Consider the following 22695-nt stretch of genomic DNA (forward strand, 5'->3'; position numbering starts at 1 on the left):
AAACCCATAGCCAATATCATACTGAATGGGCAAAAACTGGAAGCATTCGCTTTGAAAACGGGCACAAGACAGGGATGCCCTCTCTCACCACTCCTATTCAACATAGTGTTGGAAGTTCTGGCCAGGGCAATCAGGCAGGAGAAAGAAATAAAAGGTATTCAATTAGGAAAAGAGGAAGTCAAATTGTCCCTGTTTGCAGATGACATGATTGGATATTTAGAAAGCCCCATCATCTCAGCCCAAAATCTCCTTAAGCTGATAAGCAACTTCAGCAAAGTCTCAGGATACAAAATCAATGCGCAAAAATCACAAGCATTCTTATACTCCAATAACAGAGAAACAGAGAGCCAAATCATGAGTGAACTCCCATTCACAATTGCTTCCAGGAGAATAAAATACCTAGGAATCCAACTTACAAGGGATGTGAAGGACCTCTTCAAGGAGAACTACAAACCACTGCTCAACAAAATAAAACAGGACACAAACTAATGGAAGAACATTCCATGCTCATGAATAGGTAGAATCAATATCATGAAAATGGCCATACTGCCCAAGGTAATTTATAGATTCAATGCCATCCCCATTAAGCTACCAATGACTTTCTTCACAGAATTGGAAAAAACTACTTTAAAGTTCATATGGAACCAAAAAACAGCCTGCATTGCCAAGACAATCCTAAGCCAAAAGAACAAAGCTGGAGGCATCATGCTACCTGACTTTGAACTATACAACAAGGCTACAGTAACCAAAACAGCATGGTATTGGTACCAAAACAGAGATACAGACCAATGGAACAGAACAGAGTCCTCAGAAACAACACTACACATCTACAACCATCTGATCTTTGACAAACCTGACAAAAACAAGCAATGGGGAAAGGATTCCCTATTTAATAAATGGTGCTGGGAAAACTGGCTAGCCATATGAAGAAAGCTGGAACTGGACCCCTTCTTTACACCTTATATGAAAATTAATTCAAAATGGATTAAAGACTTAAATGTTAGACCTAAAACCATAAAAACCCTAGAAGAAAACCTAGGCAATACCATTCAGGACATAGGCATGGGCAAGGACTTCATGTCTAAAACACCAAAAGCAACGGCAACAAAAGACAAAATTGACAAATGGGATCTAATTAAACTAAAGAGCTTCTGCACAGCAAAAGAAACTACCATCAGAGTGAACAGGCAACCCACAAAATGGGAGAAAATTTTTGCAATCTACTCATCTGACAAACGGCTAATATCCAGAATCTACAAAGAACTCAAACAAATTTACAAGAAAAAAACAAACAACCCCATTAAAAAGTGGGCAAAGGATATGAACAGACACTTCTCAAAAGAAGACATTTATGCAGGCAACAGACACATGAGAAAATGCTCATCATCACTGGCCATCAGAGAAATGCAAATCAAAACCACAATGAGACACCATCTCACACCAGTTAGAATGGTGATCATTAAAAAGTCAGGAAACAACAAGTGCTGGAGAGGATGTGGAGAAGTAGGAACACTTTTACACTGTTGGTGGGACTGTAAACTGTTCAACCATTGTGGAAGACATTGTGGTGATTCCTCAGGGATCTAGAACTAGAAATACCATTTGACCCAACAATCCCATTACTGGGTATATACCCAAAGGATTATAAGTCATCCTGCTATAAAGACACATGCACACGTATGTTTATTGCAGCACTATTCACAATAGCAAAGACTTGGAACCAACCCAAATGTCCATCACTGATAGACTGGATTAGGAAAATGTGGCACATATACACCGTGGAATACTATGCAGCCATAAAAAAAGTATGAATTCATGTCCTTTGTAGGGACATGGGTGAAGCTGGAAACCATCATTCTCAGCAAACTATCACAAGGACAGAAAACTAAACACCACATGTTCTCACTCATAGGTGGGAATTGAACAATGAGAACACTAGGACACAGGAAGGGGAACATCACACACTGGGGCCTGTTGTGGGGTGGGGGTAGTGGGGAGGGATAGCATTAGGAGATATACCTAATGTAAATGACAAGTTAATGGGTCAGCACACCAACGTGGCACATGTATACATATGTAACAAACCTGCACGTTGTGCACATGTACCCTAGAACTTAAAGTATAATTTGAAAAAAGAAAAAAAACAGGCTTGTTGATATTGCTATTCATCAAGGAAATACAAATCAAAACCACAGTGAGATGTCACCTCATACCCATTAGGATGGCTATTATAAAAGACAAGTGATAACAAGTGTTTGTGAGGGTATGGAGAAAAAGGAACCTTGTGCACTGTTGGTAGGATTCTAAACTGGTGTAGACATTTTGGAAACAGTAAGAAAGTTCCTCAAAAAATTAAAAATAGAACTACATATGACCCAGCAATCCCTTTGCTGGGTATATACTCAAAGGAAATAAAATCAGTGCCTCATGGAGACACCTGAGCCACCATAAATGGTTAAAGAAAATGGTGTGTGTGTTTGTGTGTGTGTCTGTGTACACACACACACAATGGAATATTATTCAGCCTTTTAAATATACATATTAAATATTCAGCCTTTTATATATTATATATATTATATACATACAGACACACACACACTACACACACATGCACACAATGGAATATTATTCAGCCTTTTAAAGGAAGGAGATCCTGCCATTTGCCACAACATGGATGGTCCTGAGGACATTATGCTAAGTAAAATAAGCCAAACACAGAAAGGAAAGTATTGCATGATCTCATTTATATATATGAAATCTTTTTACAATGTCAAATACACAGAAACAGAGAGCAGATTGGTGGGTACCAGGAGGAGGGTGTAGTAGGTAATGGCAGATGTTGGTCAAAGGCTAAAATGTTGCAGCTATTTAGGATAAGTTGAGCAATCTAATGTACAATAGGAAGACTACAGTTAATAATATTATACCCACAAAATTTGTTAAGGGAGTAGACTTTTTTGTTTCTTATTTTTCACTTTTATGAGTGCATAGTAGGTGTTTATATTTATGGAGTACATTAGATATTTTGATACAGGCATACAATGTGTAATAATCATATCAGGGTAAATGGGGTATTCATCACATTAAGCATTTATCATTTCTTTGTGCTACAGATTACAATTCTACTTTTTAAGTTTTATTTTAAAATGTACAGTAAATTATTGTTGACTATAGTTACCCTGTTGTGCTGTCAAATACTAGATCCTATTCATTCTATTTAACTATATTTTTATACCCATTAAACATGTCCACTTCCACCCACCTTCACTACTCTTCCCAGCTTCTGGTAACCATCATTCTGCCAAGAGAGTAGGTTTTAGGTGCTCCAACCAAGAAAAAAAAAAGATAACTATGTAAGATGATGCATGTGATAATTTGCTTAATTGTTACAGTTATATTATTATGTACATGGATAACAAAACATGGTGTATAACTTAAACATATACAATTTTTTAACTCATAAAACAGAAGAAAAATGTTGTGCCACTTCTTTCTGGTTTTATAGTTTTGGATGAGAAACTCATTGTCTTTCAAAATGCTTTTCTCTTCTAAGTAATATGTCCTTTCCATCTGGCTGCTTTCAAGATTTTTCTGTCTTTATTTTTCAAAAGTTTAATTAGGATGTGTCTTGTTGTGGATTTCCTTGGGTTTATCCTATCTGAGATTTGCTCACCTTCCTGAATCTGTAGCTCTATATATCTTTGACCAATTGGGAATGTTTTCAATCATTATTTCTTTGATTACTTATTGAATACCCCTTTCCTTCGGAGATTCTCAGGATATAAATATTAGCTCTCTTTTACTGTCTCATAGGTTCATGTGTTCTGTTCTTTTTTATTGTTCCAATCTATTTTGTTTATTGTTCAGAACAGGTAAATTCATCTTTATTCAAGTTCACTGATTTTGTCCTCTGTATCTCTATTCTGCTACTGAGTTCATCCAGCAAGTTTGTTGTTTTTTAATATTTCTATGAGTATGTTTTGCAGTTTTATAATTTCCATTTGGTTCTTATTTGTAACTTCTATTTATTTGCTGAAATTCTCTATTTTCATTTCTTTCAAGAAAATTAATTATTGCTTCTTGAATCATTTTTTATGGCTGCTTTAAATCTTTGTTAGAAAATTTCAATATCCGCTTCATCTTAGTCTTAGTGTTGGCATGTATTGCCGTTTCTCATTCAAGTTGTGTTTTCCTTGGAATGAAAATTGATATTTGACCATATCATGGACATTCTGGATATCATATTATGAGACTCTGAATCTCTGAATCATGCCCAGTCTTTTTCAGCAGTCATCCTTGTTGAGCTGTAGCTGAAACTTCCAGGTATGTTCCAGTCTGCCGAAAATGGAGAGCTGACTCATACTACTTTCTTCCAGATGGGTGAGGGGAATGTTCAGCTCCCCACTGCTCTGCTGACTTCATCCCAGTGAAGGGCATTGATTTGTATGCCTCCTTACCTTTAAGGTTCTGCTCCCTGTTGGGACCCATTGCCCCTAAGGAAAGGTGAGGTGGCTAGCTGGTTCACACTACTTCATTGCAGGGAGGGTTGGAAGCTCAGCTCCTCACTGGACCACCACTCACATTGGAGCAGGAGAGTCATGATGCGGGCTGTAGAATACCAGATAGCCCTCCCTCACACCATCTCATTAAGTCTTGTTGCTGCCAGGTGACAGTGGAGGCTCCTTTCTCCACTGAACCCTGCTGACATTACCCTGGCAGGGGAATCAGAGTCGGGGCAAGGTGAAGATCAGCATGAGATGGAACAGGGACTCCTCTTAGGGGCCCATGGGCCCCCTCAAGCATAGAAATAACAGAAAAAAAATTGAGTTTTTTCAAGGGAAATTTCAGACACCTAGCTAGCTCTGAGAAGTAAATGAGAAACTTGATATGAAAGAAAGTAATAGTGGCGTAAAACAATAGCCAAGGAAGTTAGAATTACGGGATGTTTGGTTCTCCTGTAGAAACTTAAGATAGCATCTTAACAACATATGTCCCTGGGTTGTTTTTCAGAAACCTGGACCCCCACCAGATGAAAAATTCCATCTGCTGGCACATAGACCTCAGATAAGGAGGAAATGAGGACTGAAGTCTGACCACAGCCATGCTTTGCTCTAAATTTCTTCCTGATGGGCATGGGAGGGGTCACACTCCAAGGCCAGAACTAATATTCTTTTCTGCTAATCCCAAAGTTTTAAACAAAGTTTTACCTCCTGAACCAACTGCAAATCAGAAAATCTTCAAGTCCACCTATGATCTGTTCCCTATCTCCACTTCAAGATCTGCCACCCTTTTAGGTCAAACCAATGTATTGCCTCCATATTCCGATTTATGACTTTGCCTGTAAACTCTGCCTCCCCACCTTTAAAAATCCTTACTTGCAAGCCATTGGAAAGATCGGGACTTAAGCAAGGGCTGCTTGATTCTCCTTGCTTGGCACTCTGCAAATAAATGCTCTCCTTTCTCCTGCTATAAACCTGGTGTAGATGTTTGGCATTACTGTGCAGGGCAAGTGGATCCCAGTTCAGTTGGATAACAGGCTCCCTGATTGGACCCACTGAAACCCAGGGAAGGGGGAAAATATAATTTTTCCATTGGTTTTTGTCTAGAGTAAGGCAGGGAATGCCAAAATGTTTTCTTTTCTCTCCAGGCCACCCTTTTCCCATTTCTTTGACCAGGAGAGAACAGTCTTTTCTTACAGTTGTTTTTTGTTTTTTGCTTTTGTCTGTGTCTGTTGGCAGTTCTAAGTTGGAATTTTCTAAAGAATCCTGTCCTGGATATGTGGAAGCAATAAGGAAACCCCAAAACTTCATTGCTATGTTGTTTTTCAAGTCCAATAGTTCCTAGGCAGTTAACCCTTTTTATTCCACCTTTGAAAGTCTTCCTACTTGTTTTTGTGCTACATATAGGGATTTTTTGGTAAGAAGAGGAAGGGCCTGGAAGAAATGGGGCTACTTCAGCACCAAGGTAATCAAAAATCTATGCCTTCAAACATGTAGAAATATGCAGTTTCTTATGTATTTCATGCCACAAAGTTGGTGTAATACAAATTAGCCTGCCATATCCAGATATAGAAGTCTCTATACTTACTGTGAACAGAAAGGGTTTGCTAGAAAGAAATGTGTCAGAGACAAATGAAAGTTCATGGTGAAGTGTTCTCAAATTGCCCTTCACTCCACAGGAAGTATGTGCCTTAAAAAAAGCCAAAGAATTATGAGAATATTTGTGCCATTGATCTTTTGCTTAACCTTACGTGCCTCAGTTACATCCTTTGTAATACAATAATTTTTAAAAAAACTTTAAAGAGTTATTCCAAGAAATAATTAGGTTAATACTATACTTGTAAACAGTGATAACAGTGCCCAGAATGTAGTAGACAGTTTAATCCTGTTACTACTATTACTAACATTTGACTTCTAGATCTTTTAGCTCTCCAACCATGCAAATGCATAAAGGAGCAACTATTTAGTAAAGTGTGAATTCAAACCTTTTAGTAAACTAGGCTGAGACTCTAGTTGCTAATCTAGGTTATAAAAGTGTCAAGGAAGTGATGTAGATGTGCTGAGGATGGGTTTGTTGTAAAAGCCTGTCTCTGTTATAGCAGGATCTCACCTAAACAGTCACTTGAATCAGGCAGAAGCATTCAGCTGATCAGTGGCCAGGATTCAAAGTCAGCAGAGTCAGCAGTTCAAGCAGGAACAAATGCTTCATTCAGCCATCCATTAATTCATTAATTTTTTCTTTATCTCTTCATTTTAAATATGCAAGTATGCTTATTAAGTTCTAGAAACTGTTTGAAAATTAGGTACATGGGGAGAAAAGATGTGGTAGATTCTATATGAAACTTTCAACACTGTCAAGAAAGCAAACACTAAATCTGTATCTACACGTGCATTGAGTATTCTCAAGAGAAGAGATAGGGTTCTATGTAATATCATTATTTGAAGTTCTACTAAAATAACAAGCATCATGAGAAAGTATTTTTCTAACAAGCTCTCTCTTCAGAGCCCCCTTAATCTCCTTGTTCCTGAGGCTGTAGATCAGGGGGTTCAACATGGGAATCACCACCGTGTACAACACAGACACCACCTTGTTCTGGTCAGTTGAGTAGCTAAAATTGGGCATCACATAAATGAAGGTAATGGTCCCATAGAACAGAGTAACCACAGTGAGGTGGGAAGTGCAGGTGGAGAAGGCCTTGTGGTGCCCCTCAGTGGAGCGCATCTTCAGGATGGTGATGAGGATATAGATGTAGGAGACGGCTACGACACACACAGTGACCACAATGATGGATCCAGAAGAAAATGAGAGAACAACTGTGGAGACACTGATATCAGAACAGGAGAGTTCAAGTAAGGGAGCGAAATCACAGAAAAAATGATTGACTTGATTTGGTCCACAGAAGAGTAAAAAATAGAGGGAAGTAGTATAGGAGACAGCAATGAGAAAACCAGCTATGTAAACTACTAAGAGTAGCTGGACACTGACTTGTGTGGACATTCTGGTTGAATAAAGCAGTGGACTGCAAATTGCCACAAAGCGGTCATAGGCCATGGCAGCCAGAAGGACGCATTCGACTGTTGCAAAGAAAGCCGCTGAACCAAGCTGGATGGCACATCCAAGGTAGGAGATTGTATTTCTCTCCACCAGGAAGTTTACAAGCATGGTGGGTGTGACAGAAGATGAATAGGCCATGTCAGCAAAAGCCAAGTGGCTCAGAAAGAAATACATAGGATGATGGAGCTGAGAAGAAATTCTGATAAGAATAATTATGCTGAGATTACCAGATATGGTCACCAGGTAGATGCATAGGATGATCATGAAGAGGATGACTCGAAGGATTGGATCATCTGTTAAGCCCAATAGGATGAACCCCGTCAGAGCAGTGTGATTCCCGTCCTTCAGGGAATTCATGAGACGAAGTAGCTGCTGACTAAATGAACCCTAATGAGAACAGTACATTAAAATGTTATAAATTTGATGGCTTCATCTTCATTAATATATACATGAAGGTTAATATGAACAGATGTATCATTCAAGGAAAGTTTAGACTTTTTTTTTTTTTACCTTAGGGTTTCACTGTTTATTTATTTATGTGTAATGAGTCTTTCTATATTTTAAAATCTGTTTTAGAACACCAAAAAATTGCTTCTAATAATGTATATCCTTCTCAATTTGTATTTTTAATGAAATATATTTAAAGTTGCTTTAAAGAGAAAGATTTTAAAACATAAGACTTATAAGAATAATAAAAGGTATGGTACATATAACAAAAATGATTAAAATATATTAATGTAAGATTAATGAACACTTAAATATTAGCTAACATTTACTGAATGCCTATCAAATTACTGGCTCAGGGTTAAGAATTTTATCTATATGCATATAATATATAACATATTATTGTATTATATACATTATATATACAGAGATATGTATTTTAATTTCCATAAAATAATATGAAGCACTTTTATTATTACCATTTTATAGATAGGGAAACTAAGTTTGAAAATGTTAAGTAATTTACCTAAGGTTACATAGCAAGTGGTAGAATCTGGATCAGAATCCCATATAGTTTGAATCCAGTCAATTTCCATAATAACTATGTTATTAATGTAATTTGTATAAAATTGTATAACCATTACATTTATAGCATAGTTGGAGAATATTTACCATGAAATCTGGTACACTTGAAAATCAGTAGATAACAGATTAACATTTCAGTTCTCTGAAATGTACAACTGATGTATAAAAGAGAAGCCTAGCTAGTTACATAGTTTACAATGTTTATCAGTTAAACAACACTAGTTTTTTAAAAGAGACATACAATTTTCTTCATAGGACAGGGAAGAAATGGGAATTTCAAGTTATGCTTATGAATGAAGTCACCTAGTATAAATTGATTAATGACTTTTATTATTTCCAATTAAAATATTATTATATCAAGTAGGTTGAAATACCAATTTAACCATTATGCAAAATGTTGTATGATTAATATTCAGAACATAATTAAGATATTTAGTCAAACCAAATCTTTTCCTAGTGTAACAATGTTAACAAATTGAAGTATTATAGAATCAAATAATATTATTTTGGACATAATATACAGAAGAACAAAGTTTCAGCCTAGAAATATAAGAAGTTTACCAAGGGCCACTCTGCTGATGGCCAGCTTGACCCTCATCTCCAAGTTTTCTGGCCTTATAGCCTCATCTTTCTCCGAAGTGTCTAGCTGGGCCAGCCATGGTGGCTCACATTTGTAATCCCAACACTTTGGGAGGCCGAGGTGGACAGATCACTGGAGTCCAGAAATTTGTGACCAACCTGTGCAACATGGCAAAACTTCATCTCTAAAAATTAGCCAGGCATGATGGTGTGCACCTGTAGTCTCAGTTACTTAGGAGGCTGAGGTGGGAGGATCACCTGAGCCTGGGAGGTCAAGGCTGCAGTGAGCCATGATTACACCACTACACTCTAGCCTCAGTGATAGAGTGAGACCCTGTCTCCAAAAAAAAAGTGTCTTGGGCCGGGCATGGTGGCTCACATCTGTAATCCTAGCACTTTGGGAGGCTAAGATGGGTGGATCACTTGAGGTCAAGAGTTCGAGGCCAGCCTGGCCAACACAGTGAAACCCCATCTGTACTAAAAATATGAAAATTAGCTGGCATAGTGGTGCATGCCTGTAATCCCGGCTACTCGGGAGGCTGAGGCAGGAGAATCACTTGAACCTGGGAGGCAGAGGTTGCAGTGAGCCAAGATCACAGCACTGCACTCCCAGCCTGGGTGACAAAGTGAGACTCACAGTTAGTTAATTTATATTAGCATTATGGCTGAGTGCCAAGTTTAGACAGCAGTGAAAGACCATGTGAGTTTCTGTTCTTATGGGTGGATAAATGAAGAATCTTGGTAAATTGAATTATGCCTGTTAACTCACACTAAATTGACGGCAGAAACTTAATTTAATTCACTAAAGTTACTTGCTAGCTGACTGCAAGATTACATCTGTTTTGTTTCTTAATTATGACTTGTGAGTACACATACAACTTTAGAGAATGAAGTGTTCTCAAATGAAACTCATTACACCAGATTCACCCACAAATCCAAAGTCTTACCTCATGAAATAAAAATTTAATCATCTGGCCGGGCGCGGTGGCTCAAGCCTGTAATCTCAGCACTTTTGGAGGCCGAGTCGGGCAGATCACGAGGTCAGGAGTTTGAGACCAGCCTGGCCAACATGGTGAAACCCCATCTCTAAAAATACAAAAATTAGCTGGGCTCAGTGGTGCACGCCAGTAGTCCCAGCTATTCGGGAGGCTGAGGCAAGAGAATCGCTTGAACCCGGGAACTGGAGGTTGCAGTGGGCTGAGATCGCGTCACTGCACTCCAGCCTGGGCGACAGGGTGAGACTCCAACTCAAAACAAACAAACAAAAAATGTAATCATCTTACACTTATAAATTTAGATTCCTTGTTATTATATAGTAGCCACACTGTATTATTTTTTGCCTTTGGGGATAAATCTCTGAAGAGTCTAGAGATTCAAATGTGAATTAAAAGCAGCAGGAATCATTATCACATTCTCAAGTGAATATTGAGCAGTTCAACTCACAAAAACACACATAATCTTTAAAAGGTTGTCAATTCTCAGATGATCAATTTTTTTCATTTTGTCTGGGGGGTGGTGCACTTTCATTTGATAATTAATGGGAGTATAATATAATGCATTATCTCGTAGCCAAATATTGGTTCTAAGTTTACTTAGATACTTCAGGTTAAAGAATACTAAACTGCAAATATAAAACAGTAAACAGTTTCATTCATTCAACAAATGTTCATTTTCTAAGTATTTTGTAGTGTTAGAGAACGTTCAAATAAACACAATTAGGAACAACAAAGGAAATATTACTACTGACCACATAGAAATACAAATAATCATCAGAGACTTCTATAAACACCTCTATGTCCACAAACTAGAAAATCTGGAAAAAAAAATGGATAAATTCCTGGACACATACACTCTCCCAAGACTGAATCAGGAAGAAATGGAATATCTGAGCAGACAAATAGCAACCTCAAAATGAAAACAGCCAACTATGAAACCCACAGCCAACATCATACTGAACAGGCAAAAGCTGGAAGCATTCCCCTTGAAAACTGTCACAAACAAGGATGCCCTCTCTCACCACTCCTATTCAACACAGTATTGGAAGTCCTGGCAAGAGCAATGAGGCAAGAGAAATAAATACAGGACATTCGAATAGGAAGAAAGGAAGTCAAACCATTCCTGTTTGCAGATGACATGATTCTGTATCTAGAAAACCCCAATGTCTCAGCCCAAAAGCTCCTTAATCTGATAGATAACTTCAGCATGGTCTCAGGATACAAAATCAACATACAAAAATCACTAGCATTCCTATATACTAACAAAGCCAAGCTGAGAGCCAAATCAGAAAGGCATTCCCATTCACAAAAAGCATAAAATACCTAGGAATATAGCTAACCAGGGAGGTGAAAGATTTCTACAATGAGAATTACAAAGCACTACTCAAAGAAATCAGAGATGACACAAACAAATGCAAAAACATTCCATGCTCATGGATAGGAAAAAATCAGTATTATTAAATTGGCCATGCTGCACAAAGCAATTTACAGATTCAATGCTATTCCTATTAAACTACCAATGATAGTCTCCCCAGAACTAGAAAAAAATTAATTCATATGTAATCAAAAAAGAGCCCAAATAGCCAAGGCAATCCTAAGCAAAAAGAACAAAGCTGGAGGCCTCACGTTGTAATACTCAACTTCAGACTATACTACAGGACTACAGTAGCCAAAAGAGCATGGAACTGGTACAAAAGTGACACATCGACCAACAGAACAGAATAGACAACCCACAAATAAGGCCACACATACAACCATCTGATCTTTGACAAAGCTGACAAAAACAAGCAATGGGGAAAGGACTGTCTATTCAATAAATGGTGCTGGGATAACTGGCTAATGATATGCAGAAGACTGAAACTAGACTCCTTTCTTACACTACATTAAAAAAACTTAAGATGAATTAAAGACTTAAATGCGAAACTATAAAAACCCTGGAATATAACCTAGGCAATACCATTCTGGACATAGGAGCTGACAGAGATTTCATGATGGAAATGGCAAAAGCAAATACAACGAGACCAAAAATTGACAAATGGGATCTAATTAAACTAAAGAGCTTCTGCACAAAAAGAGAAACTATCATCAGAGTAAACAGACAACCTACAGAACGGGAGAAAATATTTGCAAACTATGCATCCAACAAAGGTCTAATATCCAGAATCTATGAGAAACTTACACAAACTTACAAGACGAAAACAAAAAGCCCATAAAAATGTGGGCAAAGGACATGAACAGACACTTTTCAAAGGAAGACATACAAGCATATGGAAAAAAAGCTCAATATCATTGATCATTAGAGAAACGCAAATCAAACCCACAATGAGATACCATCTCACACCAGTCAGGATGGCAATCATTAAGAATTCAAAAAAACCAGATGCTGGTGAGGTTGCAGAGAAAAGGGAATGCTTATACACTGTTGGTGGGAGTGTCAATTAGTTCAGCCATTGTGGAAAGCAGTGTGGTAATTCCTCAAAGAGGTAAAACAGAACTACCATTTGACCCAGAAATCCCATTTCTGGGTATATACCTTGATATGGTTTGGCTGTGCCCCCACCCAAATCTCATCCTGAATTGTAGCTCCCATAATCTCCATATGTCATGGGAGGGATCTTGTGGGAGGTCATTGAATCACGGAGGCAGGTTTTTTCCATGCAGTTCTTGTGATAGTGAATAAGTCTCACTAGATCTGATCATTTTATAAAGGGCAGCTCCCCTGCACATTTGCTCTTGCCTGCCACCATGTAAGACATGCTTTTGTTCCTCCTTTGCCTTCTGCCATGACTGGGAGGCCTCCCCAGCCATGTGGAACTGTGAGTTTATTAAACTCACAGTTTTCTTTATAAATTACTCAGTCTCGGGTATGTGTTCAGAGCAGTATGAAAATGGACTAACACATACCCAAAGAAATATAAACTATTCTATCATAAAGACACATCCCCATGTGTATTCATTGCAGTACTATTCATGATAGCAAAGACATGGTGATACGGTTTGACTGTGTCCTCACCCAAATCACATCTTGAATTGTAGCTCCCATAATTCCCATGTTTTGTGGAAGGGTCCCAGTGGGAGATAATTAAATCATGGGGGTGGTTTCCCCCATATTATTCTCGTGGTAGTGAATAAGTCTCATAGGATATGACGGTTTTATAAGGGGTTTCCACTTTTGCTTGGCTGTCATTCTCTCTTGCCTGCCACCTTGTAAGACATGACTTTGCTCCTCCTTTGCTTCCACCATGATGGTGAGGCCTCCCCAGTCATGTGGAATTGTGAGTCAATTAAACCTCTTTCCTTTATAAATTACCCAGTCTCAGATATGTCTTTATTAGCAGTGTGAGAACAGACTAATACACATGGAATCAACCTAAATGCCCATCAATGGTAGACTGGATAAAGCAAATGTGGTACATATACACCATGAAATACTATGCAGTTCTAAAAAAAGAACAAGATCATGTCCTTTGCAGAAACATGGATGGAGCTGGAGGCCATTATCCTTAGCAAACTAACACAAGAACAGAAAACCAAATGTCGCATGTTCTCACTTCTAAGTAGAAGCTAAATGATGAGAACACATGGATGCAAAAAAGGGGAACAACAGACACTGGGGGCTACCTTAAGGTGGAAGGTGAAAGGAGGAAGAGAAGCAGAAAAAAAAGCTATTGGGTACCAGGCTTAGTACTGGGGTGACAAAATAATGTGTACAGCAAACCCCTGTGACATGAGTTTACCTGTATAACAAACATGCACATGTAGCTGAAGCTAAAATAAGTTTTAAAAATATATAAATGGGCCAGTCATGGTGACTCACTCCTGTAATCCCAGCACTTTGGGAGGCTGAGGCAGGTGGATCACTTGAGGTCAGGGGTTCCAGATTAGCCTGGCCAACTTGGTGAAACCCCGTCTCTACTAAAAATACATAAATTGGCTGGGCTTGGTGGTGCACACTTGTAGCTCCAGCTACTCCAGAGGCTGAGGCACGAGAATCTCTTGAACCTGAAAAACAGAAGTTGCAGTGAGCCAAGATCATGCCACTACACTCCAGCCTGAGCAACAGAGCAAGACTTCTGTCTCAAAAAATATATATATGTATGTATATATACATATACGTATATATACACACACACGAATAAACAAATAAATTGACAAAAAATTGTTAATTCTCAAAAAAATGACCTATGTAGTCCATGAAACTTTTGTAGGGATTGATAAACTACATATAAGATTTACATAGATATGCCTACTAGCTGGAATAAATAAAACCATTTTAGAATGGAAGGAAAATGACTGCTAGCTGGAATAAATAAAACTATTTTGGAATGGAAGGAAAAAGTTTTAATATTTGCAAGACATGATTTCAAGACTTTTCATAAGCCTACAGCAGTCAACACTGTTATATTGGTGAAAGGTTAGACATATAGTTCAAAGGAGCAGAAAAAATGGTGTAAAAATAGACACAAGTATAAATGATCAATTGATTTTAGATAAATGTTAAAAGAAATTCTAAGAATAGAAAGAGTCTGCAACAAATGTTACTGGAACAACTGCATATACACATGAAAAATATAACACCTACCCTTAACTCACATCATAAAGAAAATTAACTGAAAATGTATCATAGATATAAATGCAAAAAAAAAACAAACAAAATTTCTAGATATAAACATAGGAGAAAATTTTTGCATTTGGGAAATAAGATTTCTTAGGCATTACACAAGAACCACAAACCATAAGAGAGGCAAAAAAAATTATATGTTGGTTATGAATTGAATTTTTGTGTCCCCTAAAATTCACATGTTGGAGCCTTAACTTCCAATATGATGGTAAATGAAGATGAGGCTTTGGGGAGGTAATTGGGGCTATAGGAGGTCATGAGGATGGGGCCCTGGCCTGATGAGATCAGAACCCTAAAGAAGAGACCTCAGAAACTGACCATGCTGCCATCCTGTTTCTGTAGAATTATAAGAAAATAAATGTCTATTGTTTAAGCCCCCAGTCTAAGTATTTTGTTATGGTAGCCCATGCTGACTGATACATTAGACTTCATCAAAATTTAAAACGTTTGTTCTTCAAGTGACAGCAAACAAACACAGAAAAGGATATAATATTTGCAGTACAGATATCTCACATAGGCCTTATGTTCAGAAAAGAGAACAAAAAATTACAAACTTTGGCTGACCATCTGTTTGTTTAAATAAAGTTTTATTGAAATACAACCATGCCCATTTGTTTACATATTATATATGATTGCTTGTGCATTATAGTGACAGAGATGAGTAGTTATGACAGATTGTTTGGCCAATGAGCCCAGGATATTTCTTTCTGGCCTTTAAGATCTTGCCAACTCTTGAACAAGAATATACAAAGAACTCTTATAAATAAATAAGAAGTAAAACAGCCCAATTTTAAAAATAGATGAAACATTTGAACAGACATTATATATTTAATTAATTTTTTCCTGCTTGCCATCTGTAAACTACTTTTAAACCCATCTAGTTATTTTATCATTGCAGTGACTGTATTTTTTCAGCTATAGAGTTTATCCTTTTTTATATAGTTTCTATTTTTCTGATTAGATCTATGTTGGTTTGTTTATGCATTTTTTAAGCCTTTGAACATATTACAATACCTTCTTTGAAGTCGTTGTCTCCTAAATCCAACAACTGTTATTTGCAGTGGGTCTCAATTGACCACCATTTTTTATTGACATGGCTTATACTTTACTGCTTTTCATTTTTTTAGAGACTTTTGTTCAAAAATAGGACATTATAGGTAATAATTGTAGTGACTCTGAAATCTGTTATATTCTTCTGATGGTTGTTGGTTTTATGTTGTGGTAGATAGCTGTCTTCTCTATACTTATACTATAAAGCATATAGTATACTCTTTTCCATTTGTTTTGCAACATGTGATCTATTTGTTCAATTCATTTGGCTTCCAGCTGCTGTTCTTTTAACTTGGCGTGTAGGGGAACTCTTTCATGATTGTGAATTTGTCAATAATTTAATAATTTGGGCAGTTTATTATCAGTTTGGAGAACAGGGTTCAGCCTGTCTGCATTTAGTTCCCTTGCATGTAGGTGTCCATTAAATTTCCAACTGCTCTTTTGTTCCCAAGCTCTGTCATCTGACCATTCAAGTCATTAATGTTAAATTTTTATCTGATGCCTGGGCTTAGAAATTCTATCAGTCAAAAGTGCAACAAAATAGGGGCCAATATGGCTGATTAGAAGCATCTCTTACCCACCTCCTTTAATTAAAATAACCAAAATAGTGAAGAGATAATCACTCTTTGAATAGATCATCCAAGAGAAAACACTGGAATTCAACAGAGAAGTGGTGACAAACAACTAAAGCAAGGGAAAGGCAGGGAGCAAGGCAGTCTGCTTAGCCAATATCAGTGGGGAACCAGAAGAGACCCCCTAATGCAGGGAAAATGTAAATGAGAGATTTCCAGTGGTCCACATTCCCACCAAGAAATCCTATAATCCTAGCCAATGGAGAGCTGCATGACCCTTGCAGTCCCCAAGAATAACATAGGGAGTCCCTGGAAACCACACAAAGGCATTGCTTCAGAAAGAGAGGTCATGCTGGGTCCCACAAGCCCTGAAGTCCTGGGCACAGCAACAAGATGCCATTTTGAGAGCCCAGCCCACACCAGACTGCATCTTGTCCTGCAACCTGGGCCAATATGGCAGCCACCAGCAGCGATTCTGCCCCACCCCTGCAGAGGGCTGCACATTCTCACATATCCTGAGGATGAGTTCTGCTGCCTGCAACTGCTGTAGGTGTAGACTGCTATGGGCTGAGGTACACTAAAAGCCCACACCCCCAGCTGCCTGCCTATGGCTGCCCCCAGGAAAAGCAACTCCACCCTCTGCAGTAGCACACCCACTGCCTCCTCCACCTGAGCATTCTGTCAGAGGCCTTGGGCTTACCCTACTACTGCACACCATAGCCAATGTGTTTACACACCAATAAGGGGCCTGAGGACACAGGCAGGCCTGGTTGCCCCCACCCCAAGTACCTGAGCACAGCATCCAGAAACCTGGGACTCTCACAGTCTAGTCCACTACTAGTGGCATCTGAGCACTTCTCCTAGAGTCTAAAGCTGGACCCACTCAACCTGCCACTGCCACCACAGCTAGCACCTACCTACATATGCCACGTGTGGGTCTGTTAACACTGTTAACACCAGTGGGGACCACCTGGGTCCCAAAATGCTGTTCCACCACTGCTACTGCCATTGCCCAAGCAACACCCACTCTTCAGGGGCTCAAGAACCCACCCCACCTCCCAACCCTCCACTGATATTCCCAACAATAGAGCAAGCCACCTGGAGGCCCAAGAATTGGCCTGCCTCGACCCACTAATACTGGTGCTCTGGGGCCCAAAGACAGGCACACTCAGCCCACCGCTGCTACCACTGGTGTCTGAAGACTGGTCTACCTGGTTGTCCAGTCCCCAGCAAAACTTCACCAAAACCTTCACTAACAACTACACCTTGAGCCACTGAGGAAATTACAGACATCATTGACACTGTTTACAGCCAAAGAAATAATACAGAGACTACACTATTAAATGCACCCAGAATCAAAGCTAAAGTGCAATACCGAAGCAGCACCATAGATATATCTTCAGGAAAAAATCCTTCTCTCCAAAAACAAATTTAAAAAAATGTAAAAAGCAACTGTTAAATCAGATGTGCAGGTATCAAAGTAAGGACATAGGAAGAAGAAAAAACAAGGATATATGACACTTCCAAAGCAACACAATAATTCTCCAGCAACAGATCCTAATCAAAAAGAAATTTATGAAATCTCAGAAGAAAGAATTCAAAATTTTGATGCTAAAGAAGCTCAGTGACATATAAGAGAATTCTGGAAAACAATACAAAGAAATCAGAAAGACAATTCAGAACATGAATGAGAAATTTACCAGAGATAGATATAAAACAGAACCAAACAGAAATCCTGGAAGAGAATAATTAATTGAATGAAATACACAATGCATTTGAAAGTTTCAACAACAGGCTAGATACAGTAAGAAAAAAAAATCAGAATGTGAAGACAAGTCTTTTGAAATAATCCAGTGAGCAAAAATAAAAATAAAAAAGAATAAATCCCTTATGACATATGAGATCCCATAAAGTGGCCCAATTTTCAAATTTCACCTAAAGAAAGGTGAAACAAAGGGCACAGAGCCACCTCTCTGCACATACTCAGTAAACTGGTCGAAACCAGTCTATAGCCAGAAGTCATTTATCAAAAAGGAATGCTTTGTAGACAAGGAGAACTGCAATGCTAGAACCACGAAAACAAAAGGAGTGGTGTCAGGTGGTCAAATTAAATAAGTGGAGGTGTTTTCCTGTCTTTTGTTCTCCCAAGCTGGCTTTTGAGAAAATCTGGTAATAATAAGTAAGGGGAAGCCAAGAGTGGGATATAACCAATCTGTCTCATCATGGCCAGGAACTCAAAGGTTTTGGGGTATTTTAGCCTAGTGGGTTGTATTAGTCCATTCTCACACTAATTTTATGCTAATAAAGACACACCCAAGTCTTGGTAATTTATAAAGGAAAGAAGTTTAATTGACTCACAGTTCAGGCTAGCTGAGGAGGCCTCAGGAAACTTACAATCATGGCAGAAGAAGAAGCAAACACGTTCATCTTCACATGGCAGCAGCAAGAAGTGCCAAGCAAAAGGGGGAAAAGCCCCTTATAAAACCATAGATCTTGTGAGAACTCACTCACTATCATGAGAACAGCAGCATGGGGTAACCACCCCCAAGATTCAGTTACCTCCCACCAGGCCCCTCCCACATGTGGGGATTATGGGAACTACAATTCAAGATGAGATATGGGTGGGGATATAGCCAAACCATACCAAGGGTCCATTAGTGTGTCGATGGGGTGGGGGGTTGAACCTTTGTTTCAGTCTTCAAATGGAGTGAAGAACAAAAATTATATAGTCATCTCAATAATGCAGAAAAATGTGAAAAAAATTAACTTCCCTTTATGATTAAAACTCTCAACAAACTACCCATAGAATGAACATACCTCAAAATAGTAAGACCTTATATGACAAACTCACAGCTGACATCATACTGAATGGGGAAAAATGGAAAACCATTTCTCTAAGAACTGGAACAAAACAAGGATACCCACATTCAGCTCTACTATTGAACATAGTACTGGAAATCCTAGCCAAAACAATCAGGTGAGAGAAAGAAATAACCACCCAAATTGGAAAAGAGAAAGTCAAATTGCTTCTCTTTGCAAACCACATGATTTTCTATTTTTAAAAACCAAAACATGTCATCAAAAAAACTCTTAGAACTGATGAAACAAATGCAGTAAAGTTGTAGAACAAAAAATCAACATACAAAAAATTAATACCATTTCTATATACCAATAATGAAATTGGAAAAAATAAATCAAGAAGGCAGTTCATTTATAATAGCTACCAAAAATACCTAGAAATAAATCATAAATACTACAATCAAATGGAAAAACATTTTATCCTCATGGATAGGAAGAATCAATATTGTTAAAATGGCCATACTGTCATAAGCAATTTACAATTCAACGCTATTCCTATCAAACTCCCAATGACATTTTTCACAGAATTAGAAAAAAAACTATTCTAAAATTTACATGAAACCAAAAAAGAACCCAAATATCTAAAGTAATCCTAAGCAAAAAAGAAAAAAGCTGAAGGCATCACACTATTTGGCTTCAAACTATACTATGAGGCTACAGTAACCAAAACAGCATGGTACTAATTCAAAAACACACACATAGAGCAAAGGGACAGAACAGAGAACCCAGAAATAAAGCCATACACGTATAACCATCTGATTTTTGACAAAGTTGACAAAAACATGCAAAGGAAAAAGGACTCACTATTCAATAAATGGTGCTGGAATAACTGTCTAACCACATGCAGAAGCCTGAAACTGGGCCCTTTCTTTTCACCATATACAAAAATCAACTGAAGATGGCTTAAAGACTTAAATGTAAAAACTAAAACTATAAAAACCTTGTAGAAAACCTAGGCAATACCATTCTGGACATAGACCCTAGTGAAGATTTCATGATGAAGACACCAAAAATAATTACAACAAAAGCAAAAATTGACAAACAGGATCTAATTAAACTAAAGAGCTTCTGCACAGCAAATGAAACTATCAACAGAGTAAACAGACAACCTACAGTATGGGAGAAAATATTTGCAAACTATGCATCCAATGAAGGTCTAAAATCCAGCATCTATAAGGAACTTAAACAAATTTACAAGAAGAAAATGACCCCATAAAAAGGTGGGCAAAGGAAATGAATAAATACTTCTCAAAAGAAGACATACATGTGGCCAACAAGCAAATCAAAAAATGCTAACATCACCAATTATTAGAGAAATGCAAATCAAAACCACAATGAGATACCCATCTCAAATCAGTTAGAATGGCTATTATTAAACATTCAAAAAATAACAGATGCTGCTGAGGCTGTGGAGAAAAGGAATACTAATGCACTGTTGGTAGGAGGGTAAACTTGTTCATCCACTATTAAAAGCAGTTTTTAGATTTCTCAAAGAACTTAAAACAGAACTACTATTCAATTCAGTAATCCCATATACAATTTGATACTTACCCAAAGAAAATAAATAACTCTAGCACAAAGACACATGTATGTGTATGTTCATTGCAGCACTGTTCACAATAGCAAAGACATGGAATCAACCTAAATGCCCAACAATGGTGTATTGGGAGAACCTGCCCCCAATACTTCAACGTAGGTTCTTTCTATTTTCTGTAAGTGTCAGCTGGCTGAGAAATAAAGAGAGACAGTACAAAGAGAGGAATTTTACGGCTGGGCCACCAGGGGTGACATCACATATCGGTAGGACCATGATGCCCACCTGAGTCTCAGACCAGCAAGTTTTTATTAAGGGTTTCAAAAGGGGAGGGGGTGTAAGAACAGAGTAGGTACAAAGATCACATGCTTCAAAGAGCAAAAAGCAGAACCACTGATAAGGGTCTAACAAAGATCACATGCTTCTGAGGGAACAGGGCAAAGGGCAAAAGCAGAACCACTGATAAGGGTCCAAGAAAGATCACAGGGCAAAGGGCAAAAGCAGAACAACTGATAAGGGTCCAACAAAGATCACAGGGCAAAGGGCAAAAGCAGAACCACTGATAAGGGTCTATGTTCAGCAGTGCATGTATTGTCTTGATAAACATCTTAAACAACAGAAAACAGGGTTCAGGAGCAGAGAACCGGTCTGACCACAAATTTGCCAGGGCTGAGTTTTCCCAACCCTAGTTAGCCTGAGGGTTCTGCAGGAGACCAGGGCTTATCTCTGTCCTCATCTCAACTGCACAAGACAGACATTCCCAGAGCAGCCATTTATAGACCTCCCCCCAGGAACGCATTCTTTTCCCAGGGTATTAATATTAATATTTCTTGCTAGGAAAAGAATTTAGTGATATGTTTCCCACTTGCATGCCCGCTTATAGGTGCTCTGCAAGAAGAAAAATATGGCCGTTTTTGCCCAACCCCGCAGGGCAGTCAGACCTTATGGTTGTCTTCCCTTGTTCCATAAAAATCGCTATTATTCTGCTTTTTTTTCAAGGTGCACTGATTTCATATTGTTCAAATGCACGTTTTACAGTCACTTTATACAGTTAACACAATTATCACAGCGGTCCTGAGGTGACGCACATCCTCAGCTTACGAAGATATCAGGATTAAGAGATAAAAGACAGGCGTAAGAAATTATAAAAGTATTATTTCAGAACTGATAAATGTACACATTAAGATGAAATCTTCACAATTTATGTTCCTCTGCCACAGCTCCAGCTGGCCCCTCTGTTCGGGGTCTCTGACTTCCCATAACAATGATGGACTAAATAAAGAAAATGTGGTACATATACACCATGGAATACTATGCAGCCATTGAAAAACAATATGAATAGGAGTGGTGAGAGAGGGCATCCCTGTCTTGTGCCAGTTTTCAAAGGGAATGCTTCCAGTTTTTGCCATTCAGTATGATATTGGCTGTGGGTTTGTCATAGATAGCTCTTATTATTTTGAAATATGTCCCATCAATACCTAATTTATTGAGAGTTTTTAGCATGAAGGGTTGTTGAATTTTGTCAAAGGCCTTTTCTGCATCTACTGAGATAATCATGTGGTTTTTGTCTTTGGCTCTGTTTATATGCTGGATTACATTTATTGATTTGCGTATGTTGAACCAGCCTTGCATCCCAGGGATGAAGCCCACTTGATCATGGTGGATAAGCTTTTTGATGTGCTGCTGGATTCGGTTTGCCAGTATTTTATTGAGGATTTTTGCATCAATGTTCATCAAGGATATTGGTCTAAAATTCTCTTTTTTGGTTGTGTCTCTGCCCGGCTTTGGTATCAGAATGATGCTGGCCTCATAAAATGAGTTAGGGAGGATTCCCTCTTTTTCTATTGATTGGAATAGCTTCAGAAGGAATGGTACCAGTTCCTCCTTGTACCTCTGGTAGAA

The 22695-nt window shown here is 38.3% G+C and overlaps 2 protein-coding genes across 2 annotated transcripts in view; both read right to left on the bottom strand.

Moving 5' to 3' along the window:
• The window catches only part of LOC466428 (olfactory receptor 5P1-like), a 91423-nt gene that overhangs the window by 15172 nt on the left and 53556 nt on the right, over positions 1–22695 (bottom strand).
• OR5P2 (olfactory receptor family 5 subfamily P member 2) lies at positions 6922–7911 on the bottom strand. The gene has a single exon (XM_521829.6). The coding sequence runs from the start codon at positions 7909–7911 to the stop codon at positions 6922–6924; it is 990 nt and encodes a 329-aa protein (XP_521829.5).

This window comes from Pan troglodytes, chromosome 9 (genome assembly GCF_028858775.2).
Source record: "Pan troglodytes isolate AG18354 chromosome 9, NHGRI_mPanTro3-v2.0_pri, whole genome shotgun sequence".
Lineage (NCBI taxonomy): Eukaryota > Metazoa > Chordata > Mammalia > Primates > Hominidae > Pan > Pan troglodytes.

What these genes read in the sequence shown, in the direction of transcription:
- OR5P2 (XM_521829.6), bottom strand. Translation starts at nt 7,911, where the DNA reads ATGAATTCCCTGAAGGACGGGAATCACACTGCTCTGACGGGGTTCATC.